The sequence below is a fragment of the Rousettus aegyptiacus genome, unplaced genomic scaffold (genome assembly GCF_014176215.1).
Source record: "Rousettus aegyptiacus isolate mRouAeg1 unplaced genomic scaffold, mRouAeg1.p scaffold_m13_p_10, whole genome shotgun sequence".
Taxonomy (NCBI): Eukaryota; Metazoa; Chordata; class Mammalia; order Chiroptera; family Pteropodidae; genus Rousettus; species Rousettus aegyptiacus.
Genome location: NW_023416285.1, coordinates 7,430,137 through 7,456,282, shown reverse-complemented (window position 1 = coordinate 7,456,282; position 26,146 = coordinate 7,430,137). Strand labels below are relative to the sequence as shown.

At 46.1% G+C, this 26,146-nt stretch overlaps 1 protein-coding gene across 9 annotated transcripts in view; it reads left to right on the top strand.

Moving 5' to 3' along the window:
• Positions 1 to 26,146, top strand: part of PROM1 (prominin 1) — an 86,588-nt gene that overhangs the window by 34,368 nt on the left and 26,074 nt on the right. For all 9 annotated transcript variants that reach the window (XM_036227536.1, XM_016138420.2, XM_036227537.1 and 6 more), the window contains exons 3-8: positions 5,450 to 5,505; positions 11,201 to 11,406; positions 18,683 to 18,803; positions 20,683 to 20,746; positions 21,856 to 21,945; positions 25,558 to 25,775. In XM_036227536.1, the coding sequence (XP_036083429.1) occupies positions 5,450 to 5,505; positions 11,201 to 11,406; positions 18,683 to 18,803; positions 20,683 to 20,746; positions 21,856 to 21,945; positions 25,558 to 25,775 (755 nt within the window). The remainder of the gene's footprint in view (positions 1 to 5,449; positions 5,506 to 11,200; positions 11,407 to 18,682; positions 18,804 to 20,682; positions 20,747 to 21,855; positions 21,946 to 25,557; positions 25,776 to 26,146) is intronic.

The window sequence follows — 26,146 nt, the reverse complement described above, 5'->3', positions numbered from 1 at the left end:
AGAAGCCTCTCTATCGCCTGTGCAACCTGAGCCCCTGCTTCCTCCAAAGGAGTCCGAGATGATTTAAGGGCCAGCCGGGGCCAGCGACAGGTTTGGCTGCCTGCGGCTTCAGTGAGAAATGAAATCTCCGTGCGTGGGTCGCAGTGAGCCACGCCTGGGGGAAAGCTCATCGGCCCCACGTGTCGTCAGGAGCACGGCTTCCCGCGCATGGTTTTTTCTTTCTCACAGGCAGATCGTCAGCGCCATCATTAACTCTGACAGTCCCCATCAGTTGAAGGAGAAGCTCACAGTCACGTGTCGGCAGCTGTAAGGAGGGAACAGAGCTCGGCAGGGGTGCCTGGGTTGTGTTTTAAATACACGAACAGGGGCTCGCCTTCCAGAGCACCTGATTGTGTTCTCGGAGGCCCGGAGGAGGATTCGATCGATAAGTTCTAATAAACCAGCCTGGCCTCTAAGGGTCCAAGGCATCAATTCCTTCATTAAAAAGAAAAAAATCAAACCAAAGCCCTTTAGCCATGTTGACAGAGGCCCAGAGGGTAGAAGCAAGTGCTCCCTGAGGGAAGACTCATGCGCACCACCTGGGTACTAGACTCCGATGGGCACGCGGCAGCCCCTCCAGCAGGAAACACGCCCCTCGAGGGGTTTGCGGAGCTCCAGGACCCAAAGCAGTTGCATCGTCTGGGTCCCCAAAAATCTCTTCTTTGCACTCAGCCCCAGCCCTAGCAGCCAAGGAGTGGGCAGAGGGTGTTTGCCCCAGTGGCAAAGGACAGCGAACCGCGCAGGCAGCCAGCCGGGGCAGCTGGGAGAGGAGCTTCCTCGGTGAGTTCTCCAAGGACGCCACACTTAACCTGACAAGTAGCGCACTAGTTTAGTTCTGTCATTTTAATCCACCGCAGACCAAGCATGTCGGTTTTGGGGAGTGGTTCAAGGCCATCCTCCAAGGTTAGTTGTCCTCAGAGACTACTTGCGGTCCCTGACTGACACTGTACTAACTGGGCCCCTGTTGGACCCTTTGCTTGCTTGGCAGGGGCTCACGTCGTCAGGCGTGGCCCTTAATGGTGGTGAGTCTGCCCCATCTGTAGGTGACGAGGATGCTCGGCTGTGCTCTGCGCCAGCCCTCTTACGGGGCGTCACCATTCTGTGGGTGGCAGAGCCGGCTTGGGCAGAGCGGTGGTGAGTCCTCTGTGTCCGCTCGGCCAGGCTGCAGTTCCCAGTGACTTAACGAAACGCTAATCCGGGCGGTGGTGCAGAAGGCTTTTGTAGATGTGGTCAGCACTGCCAATTAGTTGACTTCAAGTGCAGGGGATTAGTTTCATGAGTGTGGTGGGGCCTCGTCCAATTGGCTGAAGGTCTTAAGAGCAAAAACTGAGCCACCTGGAGGAAGAAGACTTTCTGTGTCCGCACTGTAGCTCAGCACCTGCCTGGGGGCCCAGCCGGCCGGCCTGCCCTTAACATTGTACCCCCAACAATTCTTTAAGATAAATCTTTCTATATATATCTCTCTATCTTAGCTCTAGCTCTAGCTCGAACCTGGGCTGTATCTCCATCTCTGTTTCTTATTGCTCCTGTTTCTTTGGAGAACCCTGATTGGCACAGTTACCCCAATGTTTGCGGTCTGGGGCGGGGAGGAGTGTGTAGTTACAGGAAAGCCTATCCCTCTCCCCTCCTAATCACTGAGGAATAAGTAAGCCGGGCCCTCACCTATCTTGAGGCAGAGTCTAGGATCACTGAGCACCTTCTCTGAAATCCCTGCGCTGTGTGTCGACGGTGTGACTTAGTGAGCCAAAGATGCCATTTTCTTCAACCCTAAGTGTGTGTGGCTTAGAGGTAAGGTGGTTGGCACGAGCTGACCTTCAAACAAGGGAGGAGCTTTATTTCACCGTAAGTGCCATCCTAACTTACTGCCATTCCAGGCAGAGGACTCATGCTCAAAAAGGGACCCCAGCATCTCATCAAATGATGGGCAAGTGTATATTTATCTGCCTTAAGTTAAAATGTCTAAGTCACGATTCCCTGCATTTTCTTTTTTAATTAATCTCTTGGGTATCAGAACTGATCACACCCACTATGCCGATGTCAACGTAGATCAAAACATTTTCATGCAATGAGGTGGCGCCTCAAACCTTTTTTCTTGATAAAAGGCAAACCACATCCAATGATCCCAATAGCCAGAAAGGTCTGAATTTGTTTGAATTAATGAGATATATTTTTGTTGAGAGAAGAAGCACGTTTTCATGTTGGAAATCTGAATTGGGAATTTCTCAAGCATAAAAATGAAACCCAGAAAGTCTAGACGGATGAGGGAGGCTGGGTTTGACTGCGCTAATGACCTCCGGTCGTCATCTGAGACCCCTGCCACTTGGGAGCTCAAGGAAAAGTGTTGGCGACCACATACAAACCACATGAGTGTTTCTGCGTCTACCTACACTCTTTGCATCTTGATTTAAATCTTCATTCTCCTCCAGAAAGAGCAGCCCGGGCCTGGAGGATGGCTCCCAAGCCATCTTAGCAGCCATTCTCTGCGCGCCAACTGAGTCCTAATGCCTTTTTGATGCACATTTTCCAGAACCACACTGCAACCCGAGAGCGTTTTCTTTCAGTATTTTGGCAGTAGAGACGTGCTTGAATTTGTGGTTGAAACTGGTCATGAACATGTGTTTTGTAGATTATGAAAACTCAGTTGGTGCCGAAGCTTTGGAAAGGCTTCTGTGGACATTTAAGACAGGCCTGCGAATGACTCCCCAAGCTTCGCAGACCCATGAATGAGAGCAGGAAGAGCGCTTTATCTGAGCTGTACTGCACCGTGTTTGCCAGGGGCTTTTCTGGGTTCAAATGCATTCTCTTGTATGAAGAGAGAAATTTCAGTCTTTTAAGAAGACACCTTTTAAAGTCTCAGTTTACGTCAGTGCCAAACTATTGGCTTCACTGGGTCTCAGTCTGCTGTGTGTGTATACCCTCTCATAAAAAATGAATGAATCTTTGTTTGGTCAAAGCTGGGAGGATAGACTCCAGGTAGAAAATGCATAGGACAGAAAAATGCCAGGGGTCTCAGTTAGCTAAGGCTTTTTCATTAGGGTAAGCGACACCATGTGCTATAGCAAGCAAGCCCCAATTACAGTGGAAAGTGCTGATCCCTCATGGCTCATCCGGTGTAGAAGTGATGGAGCGGGGGACTCCATCACTGCGTTCTCTCTGGCAGATGGTTCTGCCATTCCCCGGGGCTTAACACTTCACCACTGGATCCTCTATATTTGTGTGGGAGATGGGTAAAGAGGCCAGGTACAAAGGGTCGCGCGGGAGGTTTCGGAGGCCGGGCCCGGAAATGGCATGCGCGCACCTCTGCCCACGTGACGGTGGCCAGAACTCGAGTCACACGGTCCCACCTAACTGCAAGTGTCCAGAGAATCACGCAGCGAGCCGAGGACAACGAGGCGACGCACAGGTTCTGCTGAGCACTCGGATTCTGCGCCGCAAGCCGAAGGCCTGGAGAGGGCAGAGCGGTGAAGGGCGTGCGGTACCGGGCCGGGGGCGAAAGGGGGTACTGCTTTCCCGTTAGTTTATTACGTACCGAGCACGGCCCTCAACACTTTCATCAGGGCGAAATGCCGCTTGCTCGTCGGCACGTCCAAGGAGTTAACGCTTCCGGAGCTGTCTGGGGTCGTGTTTTCATGGACATGTCCCGCATTCTGCCCGGTTCGCCCACCCGCCCTCGTCCCCTCAGGAATTTATTTGGTCTCGACAGGGACGAATTGTCAAATTTATTTTTAAGATCTGTGGAAAGACTTTTATGTTTGGAGAAGAAAAAAAATGCAATTTGAGTTGCGATCTAATTAATAATATACGAAAGTTATACATTTACAAAACTTGTTTTTCTAAGACTCCAGATTGAACTCGAATATCGTTTTATTCTGCTTGGAAAACTAATACTTTTGGCAAAAATCTGAATAATCTCTTTCACTTTGGTCAGTGTTGATTTAAGGCAGAAATTGGCAGATTAAGTCATTCTCAGTAAGGAGACCCTCCACACTCTGTGAGTTTAAGATGTCCTGGAAGGGTAAAGAGGGACACTATGGGTATCTTCTCAGAGTGACACTCGGCACTGTTAATGCTGTTGGTTAATCACATGTCCACGCCAATACTCTTGAATGTCTGAGAGGGCTAACCATGTGTGTATGTGTGTTTAGTTTTTATTAATAAGAGCTCTGAGTACAAGTGACAAATTTAACCTGACACCTGAAAAAAATGCTTTACTCTCTAAGGCTTGTTCCTAAAGAAAAATCTGTTCTGTACATTTTAATCCCCCATTTTAATGCTTAACGCCACAATGCTTCTGTAACTAAATTTTAGGCTTCATTTGAATAATTCTGTCCTGTTACAGAGACTGGAAAACGTCAGATAGAAAAAAAAAAAAGCGGCAGACTCATTAAAATGCCTGGCATACAAAACCGTACTAAGATTTTTTTTAAGAAAAGCTTTTAAAACAAAGCAAGATAAAATTAGAACATTTTCGGCAGAAAAGATTAACAGCGACGAACAAAATTAACCTTTGCATAATACATTTAGACAAGTCACTCTCCCTGTCTGTGCCACACTATTGCTGGGTGAGAGGATCAGAATAAGAGGTGGCTGCTAACCAATGTGAGAATTCAGAAACGCCCAGAATGAACATGCGTGAGAACAGCTCCGTTTTGTATAACGTTTCAGGGTTTTCAATGCAGTGTCTAGGGATGGGAAGGGCGGGGAGGTCTCGTGTGATTGAGAAACTCTTGGGTTAAGTTAATCGTAAGATTCATTTGTAGAACATTATATAAGCGTGAAATTATTAAAGCATAAATCAAATTTCTGGTTTCAAATAAATAAAAATTACCCATTTCAGTGTCGCGTTTTGTCAGTGCTCATTAATGCAGTACATGTGGTTTCCTGGTATATATTAAGGTGTATTGTGAGAAACCGAAAACTTTTAAAAATGGCAACCTTCTGATTCTGCCACTGGCAAAGCTGTACATCAGAAATATTTGTCTTCTAGTCTTCGCTTTAGAGCAGGGATCCCCAAACCCCCGGGCTGCGGATCTGTACCTGTCTGTGTCCTGTTAGGAACCGGCCCGCACAGCAGGAGGTGAGCGGCAGGTGAGCGAGCAAAGCTCCATCTGTATTTGTAGGCGCTCCGCAGCGCCAGCATCACCGCCTCAGCTCTGCCTCCGGTCACCAGGCATTAGATTCTCACAGGAGCACTGGTCTCTGGTGCAAAAAAGGTTGGGGACCGTTGCTTTTAAGCCTCATTAGCTCAATTATTTGCCTACAGTAAGAAATGGGAATAATTCTAAGAATAGTATGTAGAGGTACAGTAATTTGTGAACATATATAGACTTTATTTTCTAAATGTGCATTTTATATTTTTACTGAATAAGTAATCTTGCTATTGTTTTGTGGCTTTTTTTTCCCCCCCCAGATATTCTCAGGAATGTATTACGCAACAAGTTTGACCTCTCAGCTGATTACGAGAAGGTAATTTTTATTGATTATTTATTATTAAAATAAGTATGAGCAAAATTTTGGCTGACTTGAAAGTAGATCTTTAAATGACCAGTTATTTAGTCTGTGAATTTAGTAATGTTTTTTGACTAAGAACTTCTATGGAATATTGAAACACCTTATAAATCCCATTTGAACTACAGCAAAATTTCCAAAAGTAGCATTTGAAGAAACATTCACCTTTCAAGTTATATGTTATTTAAAAATGAAAATTTTCTCGAAGGAAGTATTATGCTACTTTTTTTAGCTAAGTACAGTTGACCCTTGGACTGTGAGAGTTTGGGGCACGATTGAAAATTTGTGTGTAACTTTAGGCTCCCCAAAAACTTAGCTACCAATGGCTGTCGAATGCGCTCAAAATGTGTCTAGAGGCTTTGCTAGAAATAAATGACAAAGATTGATGCGTGGGTCTTAGAGTTTGCAAACTGGAACACAGCTAGGCAAAGCTCGGAAGTGTTCCAATGAAGAAAGAAAAACTTAGAGTTGTTTAATACTAAAGTTGCATTCTTGAGACTCATAAGTCTTGCGTTCTTAACTTGTGGATTGGTTCGAGACAGCGGGCCTCTAGATGACCGATGGTCTGAGTGCTGGCCGTCAGGTGGCCTGGATACATGAACGGTCAGTCCCTTCTAAGCTCTTCAGTGGGTAATGAGAGGGTTACCTGGAGGTCTGATGTATATCCAGGCGTTGACGTTGAACTTGCAAGTTTGAAAGTTTAAGTTCCAAGCTCATTAAAACAAGAATTCAGCTGTTTCCTCAGGCCTTAACCTACTCGATTTTAGTAATTTAGCAGCTTGACTGTACTGACTCCATTTTATTTCTTCACTCCATCATTACTCAAGGGCCACTGGGGGTTGGGGACAGTGTTAATCCCTAGGCATTTCCAACCTCCTGTGGTTCCAGAAAATGCCTTTGAACACAGAGTTCAAGAACCAGAAGTTAGACATCTGAGGAGAATCACCAAGATGCCCAAGGCCTGAGGGACCTGGGCAGGTACTAGCAGCATCTTCAATGCCGGCCAGTGCTCAGTGGCTCTTTCATGAGTGCAGTCCCACAGGTGAGCTCTGCCCTGGGCAGTTGTTTTAGCTGTCAAGGTCCCGAGCTCAGAGTTTCATCCAGTGAGTGCTAAGATGGCCGAGGAGCCTGAGCGGCCAGGCCAGCGTCTTCTGATTGGGGCTCCACTAGGGAACTTTCTTCATCTGGAAGCTCAGGAGCCTTCCGAGGTGCAGGCCTTTCGTGCCCCAGGTGGGGCGAAGGGGGGGGGGGGTTAGCGCTGACCTTGGAAGGAAAATGACTCCTTTTCACAGAACTGCCTCCTTCCTGGACATCAGCTGAAAGTTAAAAATAGCGCAATTTGGATTCTTGGGCGCCCTCTCCTCACTGATGTTTTTCTTGACACTTTCTCTCTTTTGTTTAATGTATTTGTTTAATCAATATTTGCAGAGTACTCTCGGGGAGCAACACACAGTAGCAGTGTAGACATGAGAAAGTGTGGCCTTTACTCCCAGATCTCACAGTTGGTGGCGGGGGGCGGGGGGTGCTGCTGTGGGATACGGTACATGCACGGACGCGGTGGACAGAGCGAGGTCCGAAATTCACATGTTAACGTCCTGATCCCCAATACCCCAGAAGGGCTTCGTACTTAGAAACAAAGGCTTTCTAGAGGGGTAATCAAGTTAAAACGGGATCGTCGGGGTAGGCTCTAACCCAGCATGACGAGTGTCTCATAAGAAAAAGAGGTTAGGACACAGGCAGAGAGGAAAGACCACGCGAAGAAGGCGCAGGGAGACAGCGGCCGAGGAGAAAAGCATGAGAAGAAGCCAACCCTGCCAGCACCCCGCTCCTGGACTGTCCTGCCTCAGAGCTCGGAGAAGATGCATGCATGTTTCTCAAGACGCCCCAGCCTGCGGCGTGTTGCCATGGCAGCCCTCGCTGGCCGATGCGCTCAGCAACTAGAGAGCAAGGTGGAGAGGGATATGCACCATACAAGACCTCGTGATATGAGGCTGCGAATGTTCAGGTGTGAGGGGGCGTGCGCTTGCACTTGGGGAAGTCAGCGAGATTCCGCGGCAGAGCCGGCATGTAAACTAAGACTAGAAGGCAAGTAAATGAGAAATCAAGTCTTGCTTCCATTCGTAAACGCTTGGCTCAAAGCACAAGGCTTCTCCAGTGCCCCTGAAAGCGTGTTTTTAAACGCCATCATCTTCCTCTGCGTGATAACGGGAGACATCATTTCTTAGCTGCTGTCTGCCACGCGCTGGATTGGGAGCTTCCCATTGTCTCTGTCGTCCACAATGACACTTTTCAAGGCAGAAGCATTGTTGCCCTGTAGATGCAAGAAAACCTGTAGTCGGAGAGGCCAGGGAACTTGCCCAAGGTCACCCAGTGACTAAATAGCAAAGCCGTGATTTATACCCAGACCATTCTAACTCCAAACCAACAAACATACTGCCAACAAAAAGCAGGCTCCTTCCAGGAGACCGTGCTACAGTCCCATAGCGACGAATTTAAAAGAAACAATTCCCCCGTTTCTTGATCTGTGGGCAGAGTGTGACAGCCTCAGAGCTGCCCCTCTCATCTGTTAAACCATAAAATATGAGAGCAGGTGACTATCTCTGGGAGAAAAAAGTTCAGGCAGAAGTGAAAGTCCAGGAGGGAAATAGGATTTGGAATTATGGAGCCAGAAGGAAAAATGGGGCCCAGACAGAGGAAGCTATAGAAATCCCAGAAACAACTCTAATAATCCTACTTTCCTAGTGTTTGTATTGCACACACTATGGCGCAGGCATCCTCATACACGGCTTTCAAATATTAACTCATTTAGTCTTCACAGGAATAGTCTCTTTGCCAGAGGTGTTAAGGCAGAGATTTCATGGGCAACACATTTATCTATTCAGTTTATAGGGCATTCCTCGTGCCCAGGGTTTATAAGCCCTTAGTTCAAGATTCAAACATGAGCCATGCCAAACAAGCCAGCATTGCAGAGCACCTGAATACATCCCCTTGGGGGTCGGAGAGTGTGGGTCACCCCTTTCCAGACTCTCCACATGCCGGCTGACTATAAACAAAGGGAAATATCATCGCCCGCCTCACGCACTCACGTGGGTTTCTGCAGAGAGAGCCTCTCAGCCTGGCTCATCAAGTCCTACCCTCGAAGAATGCATAGTTTGGAGCAGTTTAGTGTATGACTTGTGATCGCTTCCTGCTGATAACCCATAAGTGCCACCCGTGTTTCAGGGAAGTTTCAGTTAAACATGATGGGAAGCCGTGGAATGCCGTTAGGCGAGGCAGAGCACCGTCGCGTTCATTTCAGAAAGGACGCGTGGGAAGATGTTGCCTTTGGTTCTGGTGTTCTGGGCAGCGGCCGACCCTCTGTTTTATGAAGACTACGTGGTTCGTGCGTTAAGTATTTGTGTCTTTCTCCTTGCCTCCTTCATAACTGATCGGCATACTGGTTAAAACCCTTTCAAGAAATCCCAAGTCCCAGAACTCGCTCCTACCCAAAGCGCTGTTCCTCTATCAAACGACGCTGAGGTTCTGTACTCCTGTCTCACGTTGCTCGCTCTCTCTCTCTCTCTCTCTCTCTCTCACCTGATTTTCTCTGCGTGGGATGTTAATGTCCTGACTGTGGCTAATCACTCACGTAACTCTCTCTCTTTTCTTGCCGCATGCTGCCTTTGCTTTGCACAAACTCCTCAACTGCTTTGACTTCCACAGCCAGAAAACGTAGTCCTGATTCTGAAGGTAAGGTCTCTGTCCGCCCCCCATCGCTCTGTCTGCCCCCCGGTGCGTGGTGTAACGCTTTTGCCCAAATTTTATGCAGTTCGCCGTCCTCTCCGCTTGTCATGGTCTTTAAGTGATGTGTCTCGTTTTGGTTTCTGTGATCGTCTTTAGTCTTCTCTTTCAGCTTTAGTAGTTTGCAGAAGAATAGCGGCCCATCTCCGCAGATTTAACTTCCGCTCTTCCCTCCAACGTGATCCGCAGAGCGCTCCCGAGATCTCAGTGTTTCAGAAAATAATCGAGGTCTCGGCCAGCAGGCCTCGGCGAGACTCGGGCCTAGAAGTGACCCCTTGAAATGACATACCTTGTTTCCGATGCCGTCTGGCATAGTATTTAGTAACTTTAGAAAGGCTGCATGTAAAACGTAAAAAGTTGTATTCGGAGCTAAAGGGGGCAGCAAATTTGAAACATTTCAGTACACCTTCTGGGTTTGGGTTTAGCGTTTCCTAAGACTCAAAAAGAGTTTTATATTCCTTTAAAAACAATAATTAATTCAGAATAGTTGCTGAGAAACGATAGCAAAATTTATGATTTCGGAGTATCTGGGGCTGGTTTCTCAGTCGGCCAATGACGTGGGTCCTCTAGGGAGTGTGAGAAGTCCCAGCCGGTCACGACGCTTCCTGGCCATCGGCGGGCCAGATGACACAGTGCCATGTGCCCCCGACTTAATACTCTCAAGCATTCGCACTCTTTAGCACTGAGTTAACCGACATTAACTGGATTTTGGCTGTAGACTGGGCACTTAACTAGTTGTTCCCACATTAAATCGCGTCATTCTGCGTCCCTTGCAGTATGCTTACGCGGTGGGTGCTGCTGTGGCATTTCGTCAGTTTAGGGCGCGGGGAGCCCCTGCTCAGACTGAAAGCGAGCCTGCCGACTGCGAGCTCAGCGTTCTCTCCCTAAACCCACGCTTGCTCCCGGGAACGACACCTGTGTTTTGTTGTCCCTTTCTCGGCGTGGCTTCAGAATCCATTGCTAACCAGCCGGCCCGTTAGTTGGGAACGGCCAACCCGCAGTTTTCTGCCGTTCTTTAAAAAGGTCATGCTTCGCGGAAATGTGAGTCACTGCACACACGAATTGGAACGAGGTCAAGTTTCGTCCATTTTTACTTGTCCCGGACTAAAGCCAGGAGTGATTATGGAAGTATGTTTAGGCCGCATGGCTGTACCTGCCGGTGTCTGAGGATCAGGCCGCCGAGCCCAGCCTCCCCGGCACTGTGCGAGAACTGCTACTCATTAAGCGTCTCCTCGGTGCCAGGGACTTCACTTGGCTCAGTATCGCCAATCATACAATATCTGTGATGTTCACAGTGACCTTCCAAGGTATGTATGTTGTTATTCCCAGGATACGGATGGGGACACTGAGTGGCCCTGTCTGACTCGAAAAGTCTGAGCCTTTTTTCTACATTTAGATATGTTCCAGATTCTATTGTACCCGACTATGAACGCACTTGCCACTCATTGATCCAATCCAAACTGCTTTGAATCCGTAATAACTTCTACGGGCTTACGTTTCTGGTGAAAAATCCTCCTACATGGAGGTTCTTCATCACGTAAGTGCCTCCGCCAATACCTGTGACGCTGCTTAAAAACAAACAGAATACCTCGGAGGCGGAAATGAAACATTTGCAACTCGACCCTGGGAGCTGAGAGAGAGTGTTCACCGCTTGGTCCCATATTCTGATCTCTTATCTCTCCCCGCCCTCTGTTTCAAGAAGGAGCTTCAAAACGGAAACTACAGGTGCACGCGCACACACACACACACACACACACACACACACACACGCACGGCGACAAGCAGGTTCAAGAAGATGGGCGAGCGCACCGCGGAGTGGCCCGCTGGTGACCGTGTGTCACAGGGTCCGCCGTTTCGTCTGCTTGCTCCACAGATCATCCACTACGAGCTGGGGATCATCATCTGCGCTGTCCTGGGGCTGCTCTTCATCATTCTGATGCCTCTGGTGGGGTTCTGCTTCGGTTTGTGTCGTTCCTGTAACAAGTGCGGTGGGGAAATGCACCAGAGACAGAAGAGAAACGGAACCTGCCTGAGGAAATACTTCGCGGTCTCCCTCTTGGTGATTTGTGTGTTTATAAGGCAAGTCCAAGCGTGGGCGACCGTTAACTGGGTTTACGCTCGAGGGGGAATGTCTCATGTTTTAACTGCTAAGCCCTTGAGTTTAAAGCAAAACAACGATAATAACCCTGCCCCCCCTCCCAAAAAAAAAAAGAAAAGAGAACAAAAATGCTTTTCCGGGGTGGCTCAAAAAGAAGCCACTGGAACCAAAGTTATCATCGTAATCGAGCAGCCCTAACTTAGGTGACAAGCCAGCCTTTGGTATTTTTCATCTTGGAGCCATCCCGATAAAGGTTAGACTATGGGAAGCACTTACCTCCTGGGACAGCAGCTCCCGCCTGCAGGAAGGCAGAGGGCGTATCTGCTCTTTGATTTGCAAGTCCAAAGGGCTCGCAGAGGATGGACGCAGTCCCTGATTTTGGACATTTGCAAGTATTGCAGAACGGAATTAAATTTCTAATAACATACTCAGTTTTCTTGAATTAGCCATTAAGCCGCTGCCCTCTCTTGAAGTCTGGAGCACACGCCAAAATTTAGGGTGTTCCTTCTGGGGCTCCTGCTGCTGTCAAACGTTTTCCAACTGACGGGCAGCTCGGAAGGACACCGCTTTATTTATTGAGCCCGAATCAGGTTTGTTGGCTGAGGACGGCACCCCGTAACACTGCCACGCCCCCCACCCCCACCCCCGTTGTGATATTTGGTCATGTTCCACATTTCCTCACTCATTCAACTAGTGTGTCATTTAGCCACAGAAACGACACGAACCGTGCTAGACCTCGAGGAGTCGCGGGGGCGACAGGGGTCAGCAGTCGGCATCCTCCTTGCCGTTTCTCCGAGCACCGCATTTGCCATGAGCACGATTTTTCAAGTTTTGCTAAATAACTGATATCTGGGAATTTAAGCAGAGGACAGAATTACACAGGAACTAAGCAGAATTAAACAGAATAACGTCGGCTTGCCTGCCAGGTGAAGTTCTAGCTGCAAATACAAGAAAAGTTCTTTTCCTGTGGGCTTCAGTAGGGGCCAGGGGGAGGTGTACTTTGAGCTATCCATCCATTGAAATGAAATATACCCATCTGAAGGGACTGGACAGCTCTAGACAGGCTGATACCACATGGTCCCCAAATGAGGTGAAGTGAGACAAACAGGTTGCACGCCACGTATAGAACATGCAGCAGTGATGAAAACAGGACAAGGAGGGGGACATGACACTTGGTCCCATTGGCACGGAGCACACGTGAAGGGATTGCCGAGACCCTGGCAGCCGCGGTGGGAAGGAAACTGGCGGTCCTGGAGGCAGGAGGCAGTGACCTTGCTTCTTACTGCACAGAGACGTTTTGTCTCTGAATTAATTACCTACCATGCTCAGGCATTACCTGCCTGAAGTAATTACACTAAAGGTTAGACTCAAACAACCCAATCGTCCCCACAAAACCCGAAAGCCAACGCATTACCACTTACTCCAGAGCAGTGATATATATTTTTTTAAACAAAGACATACTTTTGCTGAAAGTAGTGAAATAATAGACTTTAACAGTATACTTGTCAACAAGATCCAAGTGAATATGTTAGGTAATTTCATGCACCATGTCTGACCTCCAGGGTCATTTGGGGTTCTCTCTGAGAAATGAGGGTGTGGGCATCTCTCCCCCTCTGTGTGTGTGTGTGTGTGTGTGTGTGTGTGTGTGTGTGTAAACGACTTGAATCTGTTTCTTCACACTGAACCCTGAAAGGTAACAGAATTGAATCAATGGTATTTCCAGATGTCCATCTTTGCTTTGCGTTTGAAGTGTTTTCGGGAACACACAGCCCTCACAGCTGTTCCCTCTGCCCCAGCTACCCGAAATATGTCACTTTTAGTCCAAAGACCTGTCAGATCCTTGTGCATGTCCTGTAAGGCTGTAACTTACATCCTTTATTCATGCAAAAACTTGGGCAGCCAAGCTTCTCTCTCTTAATATACCCTGGACAGCAAAAATGAAGCTCACATGAGAAAGTGTTTTTTGAAAATATTTGCCCTGATGGCTTCCTTTTAACTGAACAATTTACTAGTTTTCACTTGATATAAATACATATGATATAATTTCAGGAAAATTCTTTATTGCATATAGTTATTCACTTACCCAAATAAATCATTTTGTTTTGTTTTGTTTTGCTAGGGTTAGGGTTGAGGTTAGGGTTTGGGTTAAGTTTTCTGAATAAATATTTCATGTGTGACAATGGGCCTTCAATTTTGGGGGGAATGGAAAATATATCTTGTATTTTTTTTTTAATTAAGTTTTTATTTGCATTACATATATATTATGGTTTACCATGAACTTATTGAATTATTTATATTTAAAATGCAAAAATACATAAAAAATAAAGCTACAAAGTCAGCTTTCATTTATATATAAAATAAATGCTATAATTGTTTTTATTCTTGAGAACTCAGACCCATCAAATTTAGATAATTTTTTTCTCAAGTATACAGCTACATATTTAGTTAAGATATTTTTCCTCACCCAATTAAGACTTATTCATTTGAAAAATCACAATTTTCAATTTTAATATAATTAAATCAAAGTTGATCAATCATTTGAGACTAAATGACAAATTTAAAACAAATTTATTTCACATAATACACTGAATTTTTGTATGAATTATAAAGAGGTCTGCATAAGAATAGTATTTGAGATTCTCTTGTTTACTTTAAATTTAGACCAGAAGTTTAAACTTCTTTGCCTTTAATTTTAAAAATTTAGAACAGCTATATCAATATCCTCTTTTTAAAACCCCTACTGGTTTCAAATATCTTCAACATCACAGATTTAATAATAGCTATGTATTGTTTGTAGGTAATCACCATTAGGCCAGAAGAGTAAATACTAGGGGAAAGCAAAGATTTCTATGTTACGATTGGGTAGAAAGGAGGAGAAAGTATGTGTGCAAAACCAGAAGATGATTCAAAATGAGAGGAGGGTGCGTGTCAACAAAACTAGAAGGCGGAAAGAGAAAGAGAGGTTGCCGTTAGCCTCCGGCTGTATGACAGCAGAGGTTGGATCCTGTTGATACATAATCTTTGTATATGATATTTAAAAAAAAAAAAAAAAATTTAGAAACCCAGAGGCGACCACGTGCCTTTCAGGGTCAGTGTTAGGTCTCATTTCATTTTGTGGCTCCACACCAAGTATCGCCGTTAAAAATGACGTCGGTGCTTGACTCAGTCTTGAACACTCTTATTTTTCATGTGCTCTTTTCTTATTTAAAAATGTTTAAATCTTTTGTTTTAAACCGAGAAAGGCAGAGGCGTTGAGGAGAAGGGCCCTCTAGTGCATGCGGGGTGTGCGTGGTCATGCTCTTTCTCTTTCTCTGTTTGAGCGTTCCCAGCGGTAGCCGGGAACGTTAGAGTCCTGCAGACGTCGTAGGCACATGTTTAGGTAACTCTGACCATCAGTAGAAGATTGAATTTCCACCTCTCACTGTAGACAGTTTAAGCAGACGTGTCTTTCTCCAGAGAAAGCCAGATTTTTCTCCTTTCTTTCCTTTGCAGTTGTCATCGCTGCATTTTTCAGAATTTTGAAAAGGTTAGAAGCAAGAACAGCAACAAAAAAAAGGAACAGCCAAGCCTTTGTTTATCCATATATGTCTAAGTTTCTGAGTATGATAAGTTTTTGCCAATCACCATGGTGAAAATTGAATCCCGGCAATTTTCAGGGAGACTGTTTTTCAAAGTTCATTTTTTATTAGATGTGATTGTCATTTCCTGGCTTGGAAGACACGAGTTTCCAGAAAAGAAATCGAGCTAGCATGCCTGAAAATCACGAGACCTTCTTAATGTAAATGAGAGGACTAGTTCCTTAAAATTTAAATTTAAATTTAAAAATTATCTTTTAAAAAATAAGAGATCAGTTACAGACTGAAAACATTTATTTGGCTTTATTTCATTAAATTACTGGCAATTGGTAGAAAAAAAATTGCTACAAATTTTAAAGGTTTAGCCTTATTCTTTAATAGCTTTAAGTATTTATTTTTAAGAGTATATGTAAGAAAAGTAGGCGGTCCATAATAAAATACAGAAGGTGTTGTAATGCTAACATGCCATAAAATTTTAAATTCTTATCTTCTGCTAAAAATTTCAGGAGATTCTGCGGTACTGCATAAAAGTGCATTGTTTTTGATAGCTTCTGTGTTTCTACACAAGTTTTAAATTAGAGATTGCAAATGGAGGCCCACTGGTTTGCATGGCATTTGAAGTTCTTTTTTTTTCCTATGATTAGTTGCTAATATTTGTAAATGGGAGATTTTAAATAAGAATCCAGATTTCCAGATTTTGGTGACTGCCATCATGGTGTCACCTGCCAGAATTGCAGAGGAGCTGACCACACCCCCATCTCTACCTCCCGCCCATCATCGTCATTGTCATCGTCATCGTCATCGGTCCAGGACACACACTGTGCCCTTCTGCTTTCTGCCCTGCCCATGGAGGCATTTGAATTTTCCATCCTTAATTTAAATATAAAATTTAAAATGTGTTGTGGGTTTGAAAATCAGCTTTGACAGTTGCTGAATTGTATTCCAGAATTCTGTTCAGAACAGTTTTTTTTTTTTTAAATGATCAGTGCTTTCATTTTAATTGGATCCATAATCGATTAGCAGAAATGTGGGTCTTTTTAAAAATGTTGCATCGAAATTCAGTGTCATGTCCCAGCTCACTTCACTGATTGATGAACTTGTGAGTAAAGGCATTTATTCAATAAAGGAACAAAGATAGCTTCTGACTTGGACACGCCAAACATATGACTAATCTTCTAAATGGACCAAATGAAACGAAACCCAAGTCCTTAAAACCACCTTCACTGAGCGCCCAGCGTGAGTAAGAGATCCCACATTATGCAAAGTTGAAAAAGGAACAGTTTCCACCTCTTTTTAGAGAAATTAAGCACAGGTGTAAAAAAAGACAAAATAGAGTACGAAGTGAGAAAGAGCCCACCAGAATTTCAGGGAGAGCCCCCTGGGAGTTCAAGGCAAGGAAGTTTTTTTTTCCCCAAAGTGGGGGAGGCAGGTTGGGGGCAGGGTCAGCAAAGCCCACGTGAACGTGCACTTGCTGTTTGATTCTCAAGTTCACTTTGACTTTCTGTATGACAAAATGGGTCTGGAGCACAATAAATAACAAATAACATGGACATGAGAGAGAGAGAGAGAGAGAGAGAGAGAGAGAGAGAGAGAGAGAGAGAGAGAGAGACAGGAAGGGCCCCCAGTGTGAGATCTTTTGGGCAGGGGTGTCCAGGTAGCCGTCCTGCCTTGTCATGAGTGTTTGAAACTTGGAATGGTCCATAAAGCTCCAGATGCATTGTTAACGACACAACATTTTTTTTTTCTTCTGGTCACACTGCTCCAAAGTTGTTATTTTGGGTCATTTGGCCTTATTTGGTTGAGCGCGTCCCTTAATAACTACTATGGCTATGGTACAAGGTCTGTCTCGCAAATAGCAGTGCAGACTTAGACGGACAAAAAATAGACCATGAGGAAGGTGCTCATTCAGAATGGCACAGAACAGTGGTAATATTCATTAAAAAAAAAAAAAAAAAGATTAGCGGGCCCGTGCAATCCTCTCTCTTGCAGCTGGAGAAGCACACCCTGACCTCATTTTCCGTTTGGTGGCACTAGCTGAGGCTCTCAAAAGGAAAGCGACTTGGTTTACACAGTGTGATTTACTGGCACAGTGGCCGAATCTGACGTTTCTACCCCAGCACACGTCCCACTGGAGCTTGTTGAACGTAAGGAATAGCGTTCAACACCTTGTGTTACGGTCTTTTTTTGGATTGGTTTGAAAACCCTAGTGCACCTGATGTGCTGTCGCTGTGGGTCTACACGTTTTTAGAGAGTGATGAGCTGGTGCTTCTCGGAGTGAGTCATATCTGTAAACGGGATGAACGATCGTCCCCGTTTCCCCGAGACTGAGCCACTACCTCGGGACGTGGGACTTTTGGTGCATAGATGGACACTTGGCCACCCTGCCTGTAAAAACACAAATGCATAAAGCCTAAGATGTTGCTTTTGGTGCAAAGCAGTGATATTCTGTATCAGAATTATTTTTCCCAAAGTGCCTATTATTTGCAAAAAATCTTCGTCCTATTAAAACCTTGTTCTATCCACACTTTTCTTTGAATGAGTGGTTGGTTACAAACTAACCATTTTGTTATTGACTTCCGTTGGTAAAATTTTGTGTTGTTATGAGTTTATGTGATTCCTTACTGCCATCTAGTGGCTAAATCCAACAAAGCCTTGGTAACGAGCAATTCTATATTTAACTTTTTAATGTTTGAAGGCTTTGACACACACAGAAAATCAATCGCTCGAGTTAATTTAAGACAGGAGATTCTTAGTAACTAGTCAACCTTAAAAAAGAACCCTGAGAATGATTCAATGTAGACTTTTTTGGGCTTGAAAAATATGTTTTTTGCTTTCGCATAGAGGAGCCTTTCATGAGAGATGACTTTCATACGGTGTTCTTGAAACTCTTCACTAAAGTGTGTTTTCCATGGAGAAAAATGCCCTTGTCATAAATGCACACACACGAGTTTCCATGAAGTGAACACACCGATCACATCATTAGCTACCCCTCCCCAAATAGAACCGCCGACTCTTAGCAGCATCATTTTGCGTGATTTTGTGCTTCATATGACATGGAAGGATACAGTGTGTATGCCGTTATCTGCAGCTTTCCGTATAGCATTTTCACGTTACAGTAACTCATGTTTCTTTTCCACCCAGACATACAGCAACTAACAAAGGCCATTAGGGAAACCAAAAACGTCCGAAAGCCCAAACCAGTCTTACCGTTCTGATGTTTTCCCAGATCATTTTCTCCGGGGGGGGAGGGCGGGGGCGGGGGCGGGGGCGGAGGTATGTGTGCAGTGGTGTGTTCGTGTGTGCGCTGCCGGGGAGGGTGTGTGCCTGCATTCAGTAGCACATACTGCCTGGTAACCTTCATTAGTTACTGTTTCCTCCACACTTTATCAAGAACTTTGGCCCATTTATAAGATTCAATATTTGACAGAACAATGTATCTTTAGTGGATATGTATCTTCTCCCAGAGGACTGAGTCCTGTTCCCTGACCCCTGGGTTGGTGGCAGGTGGATTATGGGGTCTCTGAGGGCTGCAGCGGTGGAGAGGGCAGGTGGGAAAGAGGGTCCTGTCCCCCTCCATCCCCCCACCCCGGGCATCTCTCAGAAGCCCTGCTCCATCCTTGTACCCGGCCAGTCCGCCAAGGTCACACAGGTAAATGCTCCTCTTTCTTTGCTTTTCCTGCAGTGTTGGTATCATCTCTGGTTTTCTGGCAAACCACTACCTGAGGACCCATATCGAAGAGACTCAAAAACTGGTAGACAGCAACTTCAGAGACCTGAGAACTCTCCTGAACAAAACTCCAATGGTAAAAACCACGACCTGTGTATCCCATGATGCTCTGTGTTTGAGACCTTGCAGAGTTCCTGTGTATCTCCTTAGGTCCTTCTAGAAACCCAGTGCCTCGATGTAGATGGGTGCTATCTTTCAATTTCATAGATGAAGGAATAAAGGCCCCGCAAGTGATTTCCAAAAGAGCACAAAAGCGTAATTTCCAAATTGCTGTCATTTTATTTTATTGAGGTGTAACATGAAATTATCGCACATCTTATAAAAGCACTTAACCATTTTAATGGTCTCATGAGTTTTTGGGTGCCATTATCTTTTCCTTTTGGCAATATAGTTAACTCCCCATTGTTTGCATGTAGTTACCTTTGTAATGAAGTCTTTCTACTTTATAAACATCCATGCACTAACAACTGTATAGACTGGGAAGGGGACGCGCGTGCACACACACACACACACATGCACGCACACACACAGACACGCGCGCGCGCACACACACATGCACACACACACGCACACAGTATCTTTGAGACAGGGGAACTGGATGGCCTGAAGGCACCTTTTTACTATGTCCCAGAAGCAAGTTGCTATCTTGCCTGTTCAGAATATCGTTTTTTAAATGTCTGAGCGGAAACCAACCCCAACATGCGCTGCTGAGCTCACGGGCACCAATGTGGAAGGAAGGGCAGCCTCCCGTTGGGTTCGCAGATATGAGCCCGCCGGGACCCACGGGCCTCCTCACACAATGTGTTCTTCCAAGTTTATCACGGTCTGAGAAACGCTAACGCTTTAAAAATACTGGACTACTTTTTAAAAATGTGGTTGGAACTAAAAGAACAAAGAATGCAGGCATTTTCTAAATATCAAGGTTAGAAAAGCTAATTTTATCCATAGTTCTATAGCCATACAGAGAGGGAAATGTTTCATTTTCCCAATCTGTGACTAAAAATTGATAACATTTTTACCTATCATTCTAAAGACTCCAAAGGGAAACCCTTCCCCCCACCCCTAAAATGTTGGCAAAATTAAATTCATAGCAATCGTGGCTGATGAACTTTGGAATTGTTCTCATAAACTCAGGAAGATACTAGATTGTTATGGCTTTAGGGGAAACTTACCTACTTGAAAATATATGAAGAGCTCTTAACAAATCTATAAACAATTAGGCAGAGAATGTGAATCGTCATTTTACAGAGGAAATATAACTGGCTCCAAACGTAGCAATATATTTAACCTTACTCTAGTAATTGGAGAAATGAAAAAATTAAACGACGACACATTTTCACTGAGAAGATTAGCAATAGTTACTGAAAAATGACAGCACCAGTGTCGTTATGGGCGCTGGAAAGCTGCCAAGACACAGCAGACGGACGGACAGGTGAGCAGGCGGCCCCTGGGGAGGCCGGCTCAGTACCAGCCCCCGAGTAAATGGTCCTAGCGCGGCAGGTTACAAACAGCCTCAGACAGAGTCCTCGCAGCTCCGCCTTTCGCGAAGTGGATCTGTTTCCGGCCCCTTCAAGCTGGCCTGTCCCTGCGCCTCGCTTCGACCATGACCTCGCACTAGTTTTGAGCGTAGGTGTCCAGAGACCTTACAGCGTCCGCCCTTGTCTTCCGGCTGCCAGGACCCCACGTGGAAACGCACCCCGGCTGGCCGCTGGGAGGATGAGAGGCCATGTAGAGACGGGGGTCCATTTGTCCACAGCCAAGCTGGCCCCAGCCAATCCATGTGGCCACTTCATGGAATCCTGAGAAATAATGCCTCATGTTTCTTAAGCCAACGAGCTTTGGAGTATTATTGAGAAGTCTGGGTGCCAGCAAATATAAACATCTGTAAGAACCTGCTCGCTTTTAAAAATGTTCTAATTTGGGATAATTTTTTTTTTTTTTCTTCTTAACCCCAGCAAATCAACTATGTAGTGGACCAGTATAACACCACTAAGAAAAAGGCATTTTCAGATCTGGACAGTGAGTAAAATTTAAAGTTGCCTCAGACTTTGCGTTTGTTTTGGTGGGACGTCGCTGTGGCCGCCTCGCTCAAAACGTAGGCTGAGAAACGAAGTGTGCTGTTTTCTGCAATTCCATGTGAATCGTAGGGGAAAAACAGAAACGTAGTTCCCTGGAGTTACTGGCGACTTACAGTTCGTTACTCGGCAATTAAAACCCAGCGTTTAGTGTGCGAATGCTTTTGCTTCCTCGCAGTCACAAGAGTTTTTGTTCTTCGTGCCCCATGTGGGGGAGGAAATCGGTCTCTGTCAGGTTCACCGTTAAGACAGAAACAGGCCAACCGAGAGACCAGTGGGTTTCGGAAATAGAGGGGTGGGCTTGAACGTCGGCTGTCACTGGGGGGATGGGACGGGGGGCATCGTGAGGTTGGTGTGAGGGCTCAAGGGACTATTATGTGTAATTACAATCTCTGTGGATTTTGAATTAGAACGTTGATGGTAAAAGGAAAAGAAATGGAGGGCGGGCAGTGCTCGTCCCCGCGGGCTTGTGGCCTGCGTGCAAGGAGCTCACGCACAGCCCAGCTCAGTGATTCACGCACCGGGACATTCCGCCCTCGAGGCAGCATTTGGCAGCATCCGGGGATCTTTTCGATTGTCCCAGCCAGGTGAAGGTGGGAAGGCAGAGATGCTGCGTCTGTGGGTGGAGACCAGGGAGAGACTCGGCTAAAACTTGGACAGTGCACGGAACAGCCCCATGACAAGGAATTACCCAGACCCAAACATCGGGCACCCCTTGGTAGGGAGACTCGAGTCTAGCTGAAGCCATCAGGGCCACAGAGGTCATGGCCCAAGGTGAATGACATTGTACAGTACAATTAAATGCCGAGTCCCTGGTGATTGATTTTTTTCACTGGGGCACAGCCGGTGTGGGGACTTTGAAGAGCAGAAAGAAATCTCCTCACAAGAGCCAACGCCTCAACAGGGTCTAGAATACAAATGGGATTTCGTGGCAGGAGAGACGAAAGATGGCTTGCCAGGCGGCGGCACCCTGAACAGGGAAGAGCGTGAGTGGTAAGAGGGGAGAACTCCATGGAACGACCCTCACACTGCCTTGTGCTTCTTTGAATTTAGATATTAAGTCATTGCTAGGAGGCGGAATTCTTGATCAGCTAAGACCTACAGTGATCCCTGTTCTTGATAACATCAAGACCACGGCTGCAGGTAAGTTCTGTGCCGGACAGGGATGACCGAGAGAATGTTCCACCCAGAAGTCTCCGGCTTCCTGGGTCCACTCTCCCTTTTCTTGGTCTCCCTGAGCGTTGGCTGGGGTGAGAGCCACAATCTGCAGTCATGCAAACAGGCCAGGTAAAGGCACACTGTGTCACAATAGCTTTTTCTTTCTTTTTTTTTTTTTTTTGTAAAGCTTGTGTCAGAGCTGTCATACCAATGGTCATAGTGGCAGGGTTTGGCAGGGGCCCACCGCCTGTGTTTGTACACACAGGTTATTGGAGTACAGACTTACTCATCTCCGGAGATGTCATATGGCTGCTCCCGTGCTTTCACGATACAGTTGGTTACAGCCGGGGCCTTGTGGCCTAATATATTTACTGTCTGGCCCTTTACAGAAGAAGCTTGTCGACTTCTGCTATAGAAGATGAGTAACCTATAGAAGTTTAGGCTTTGGGATCTATTGATTATTCTTTCTTCTTCCCTTGAAAGGACAGCTTCCGGACAGTAGAAATACACATACTATGTTTGAAGCCACCATAAGATATATTGATCTTAATAAACTTCATATATAAATAACTCCAATGACAGAAAGCTCTCCCAGGCCCTTCCAAACGTTGGGAAAATGTCTGCGCTGTCACCAGGCGCTTCTCCCGTGTCACATTCGGCCATCGCTCGCAGCAACGCTGTGGGGTGGGTGCGGTCACCTGCATTTCACCAGCTCGAGACGGCGGGGCTCAGAGATCGTGTAACCTGTCCAAGCTTAGGCTGCCGGGAAGCGGCGGAGCTGAGGTTCAGACCCCGGTCCGACTATCAGGCCTACACCGCCTGGACCGTACCAGAGGACGTTAGGGTATGTTCGAGAGTGTGAAGATGCAGGGTGCGTCCATGCCACGGCAAGACGGCACAGTTAACCCTGGAGGGAGAGCGAGGGTCGTGGGGTTCAAGTGCTGGCTCCTCGCCGGCCAGTGTGGCGGGAATACTGGTCTACCGCTGTCTCTTCCGGCTCCGATACTGTGTAAAGGAAAAGGCTGTGAAAAAGCAGATGAATGCTGCAGTGTGGTCGGCACAGCCCTGTGCTTTCTGCCCCAGGGTTTGCCCGAGTTTTAATCTTGGAATTAAAATTGCCCCTGGATTAAAGGCAATTAAAATCCATTCTGATTTTCTCTTTCGTACTTCACGTATTAGTGTTAAAGTTCTATTTTTCTTTTTTAAGTCAGCCTGAATAAGTTAGAATTTAGCCTCCGGTGTTGTCAGGGCTTCTTAAAATGTGCTTACTAAACCGCTTCGGTGATTTATTTTTATTTATTTATTTATTTATTTTTGCTTAAAATTCTTTGCATTTAAATTCTTATGTGTTTAGTGGCCTTTGGAGATAACAAACACATGTAAATTTGTTTGTGCAAATCGTAGTTGAGCCGCAGGCCAGGACCTATAAAGGAAAGGTGTTATGAGCTGGTAAAATGTTAATTAACTAAAATTGGGAATCTTACATGTCTTTCCACTGACTTCAGATACGTAATATATATGATCTTGGCAGGCCTGGAATGACTCCCAGAGTTATAGCTCAGTACATATTTTACAGACATAAAACACTTTGAAGCCTTTGGGGAAATGTGTTTACTACCTCCCGGTCCTCGAGATGGGACAGATTGGTCCCCGCAACCTAGAATGTCTCTAGACGGTGCCCAATTGCACACACAGTTTTCTAGGCCATCAATTTATCTCATCGTCCATCATTCTTTTGTCACTGTTGTTCGTTTGTTGCCTTAAAATAACTCATCTCGAAGTCAGAGTGGACCGTGAGAGGAAAGCCACGCGGCACGAAGGTGTGAGGTGTGTGCCGGGAGCCGCGAGGTGCCTGTCGGCATGTTGCTTTGCGTTCTCGTGTGTATTTCTAGTTGCCGCTCTGTTCTCTGTTTCTCGTTTTGCCATGGTAGATATTTATTGAGGCTCAAATATAAATGGAGCACCAGCTCCATTCTTTGTCGATGATTCTGGTAAACAGGTGGAAGAGATGAGAAACTGAGGCCCAGAGCGACTCTCTAATTCCGAAAGTCGTAAATATTATAATAGTCTCAAACATTGTTAAGGTATAACTGGACCAAAATTCAGGAGAAAAGATCGTTTGAAGCAGACTTTAAGATTTTCTTTTCAGAGAAGATCATAGAATTTGGGACCAACGGTCATTCCGTCCAATCCCGGAAGCCTCCCCAGGTGTCATCAAAGCCGAGGTGCTGAGGTGCCATCTTGGATGACATCGGTAATGCCCTCTCCTAAGAGCAAACCTGCCAGGACACAGTCTAGACTTGCAGACCCTCCTGGTAACCAAGAGATGACCCCACCAGCTTCCTAATTTACAGAGGAAGAAACTGAGGTCCCAAGAGGTGAAGGAGTTTGCCCAGGGCTCCGTTACAAAGCAGTAGCCGAACTGGGATGAGACGGCAAACGGCTTTTGACAAAATTCCACAACACGGAAGCATTAAAGTGTGTGTGTGTTGGGGGGGGCATGTTGTTGTCGTTGTTGTTGTTGTTGTTGTACCGCTGCAGTTGTACGTGGTTGCCCAGGAAAGGTGAGGAAACCAGTTTTTAAATACATTCACGCTTTTCCTGGCAACACCCAAATGTGGCTCTCCCATTTGTTTTGTGAGCCTGGAAGACTTATTTGCTTAACAAAAAAATTTTTTTAAAAAAAAGCAAATGCCCTCTAATTTACATTTTACATTGCTTTCTGCTGTGGCTTTAAGTCACCTTAGAAAAGAGTTGTAATCTGCTACCTCCTTCCTCATGAATGCAGAGCTCTGCACCCCCCAGGAAATCAGGATAGCGAACAATCGAACAATCGTTTGGGATTTTCTGATACAAGAACGTGTTCTAGGCTGTGGGGCTCCCAGGGTAAAACAGATGGGCTCACTGTCACTGAGGAGTTTCAGTTCGATTGTTACGATCCCCACATTTCATGAGCAACGTGGTGGTGGTGGTTTTGCCATCTCCCGATGAGGAAATTGCTAAAGAACGTGCAGGAATCAGCCTCCGGCGGCCCGGCACACAGGGAAGCTCGGATCTGCCCATTGACCGGCCCGAATCCAAAACTGTGCGCATCACCATTGCTCTGTGTTTAAATCCAGCTCTTTGAGTATCCATAGCAGAAGTATGTCCGGGTGTGATCAGTTTTCGCTGTGGAGAAAACTGCTTGGGGCCGAAGATGCTAGCTTGTTTGGGCTGACCTCTTCAAAGCTGGGCAATTCTAGGGTGGTGACACATTTTCCTGAGGCTGCTACCCCCATGGCGGCCAGTTCTGCCAGGCCCAGATGGCCACACGTGTCCCTGGGTTGGTGCCTGCCCCAGCTTCTTGTTTGAAAGGGTTCCCAGGTAGGAATCACCTAGGTGACCTGGTCGGAGTGGAGTAGCGGGCAGTGGAGGCCAGCAAATGTCCTCGTATTTCCCTCTCAGACTGTCCCTCACAGCAGGCTCCTCTGGTACACTTCCAGTGGCATTTAGAAGTTCACTTCAGGTTCATTTAGGGTCCTGCCGTAGATGAGAAGGGGTTTTGCCACTGGCAGTCTAGCAGGTGCTGTGGTTCTAAAGCGGACTGTGTTTCTACAGTAATCAAAGAGACCAAAGAAGCCCTGTTGAACACGAACAATGCCTTAAAGGACCTGAGAAAATCAATTGCACAACTTGACACCAGCCTGAGTGACGTGAAAACGGACCTGGAGCAGTCACTCAGCGACCCCCTGTGCTCTGTACCTCCAGTGACCACCACTTGCAACGAGATCAGAATGGCTCTGAACCAGCTGGATAACAACACGAACTTGGGAAAGGTGAGGAGGGGGGCCTTGCTGCGGGAGGATGGGGGGTGGGTGTCGTCGGGACGGCTGGGCTCACCGATCGGGCACAGGGGCCCGGGTCTCCGCCCGCCTTCCTCGTTATCCTATCGCGGCAGGAGAGAAGGAATAATGAGAAACCCTTTCTCGAGAGTTCTCTGTGATCGATTGGGCAAAACATATCAGAATAAATTCACCTTTTAAAATACACATTTTAAAAAAGAAAAAAAAAGGAAGCAGAATGCATGTTCGCAGACCTTTAAAAGTTAAAATATATTTTGAAATGATGTGCCCGGTTTATTAACCACATACGCCTTTAAATTGTTTGAGATCAGGTTCTTTTGGGAGTAACATTTGATTCTGAGGTA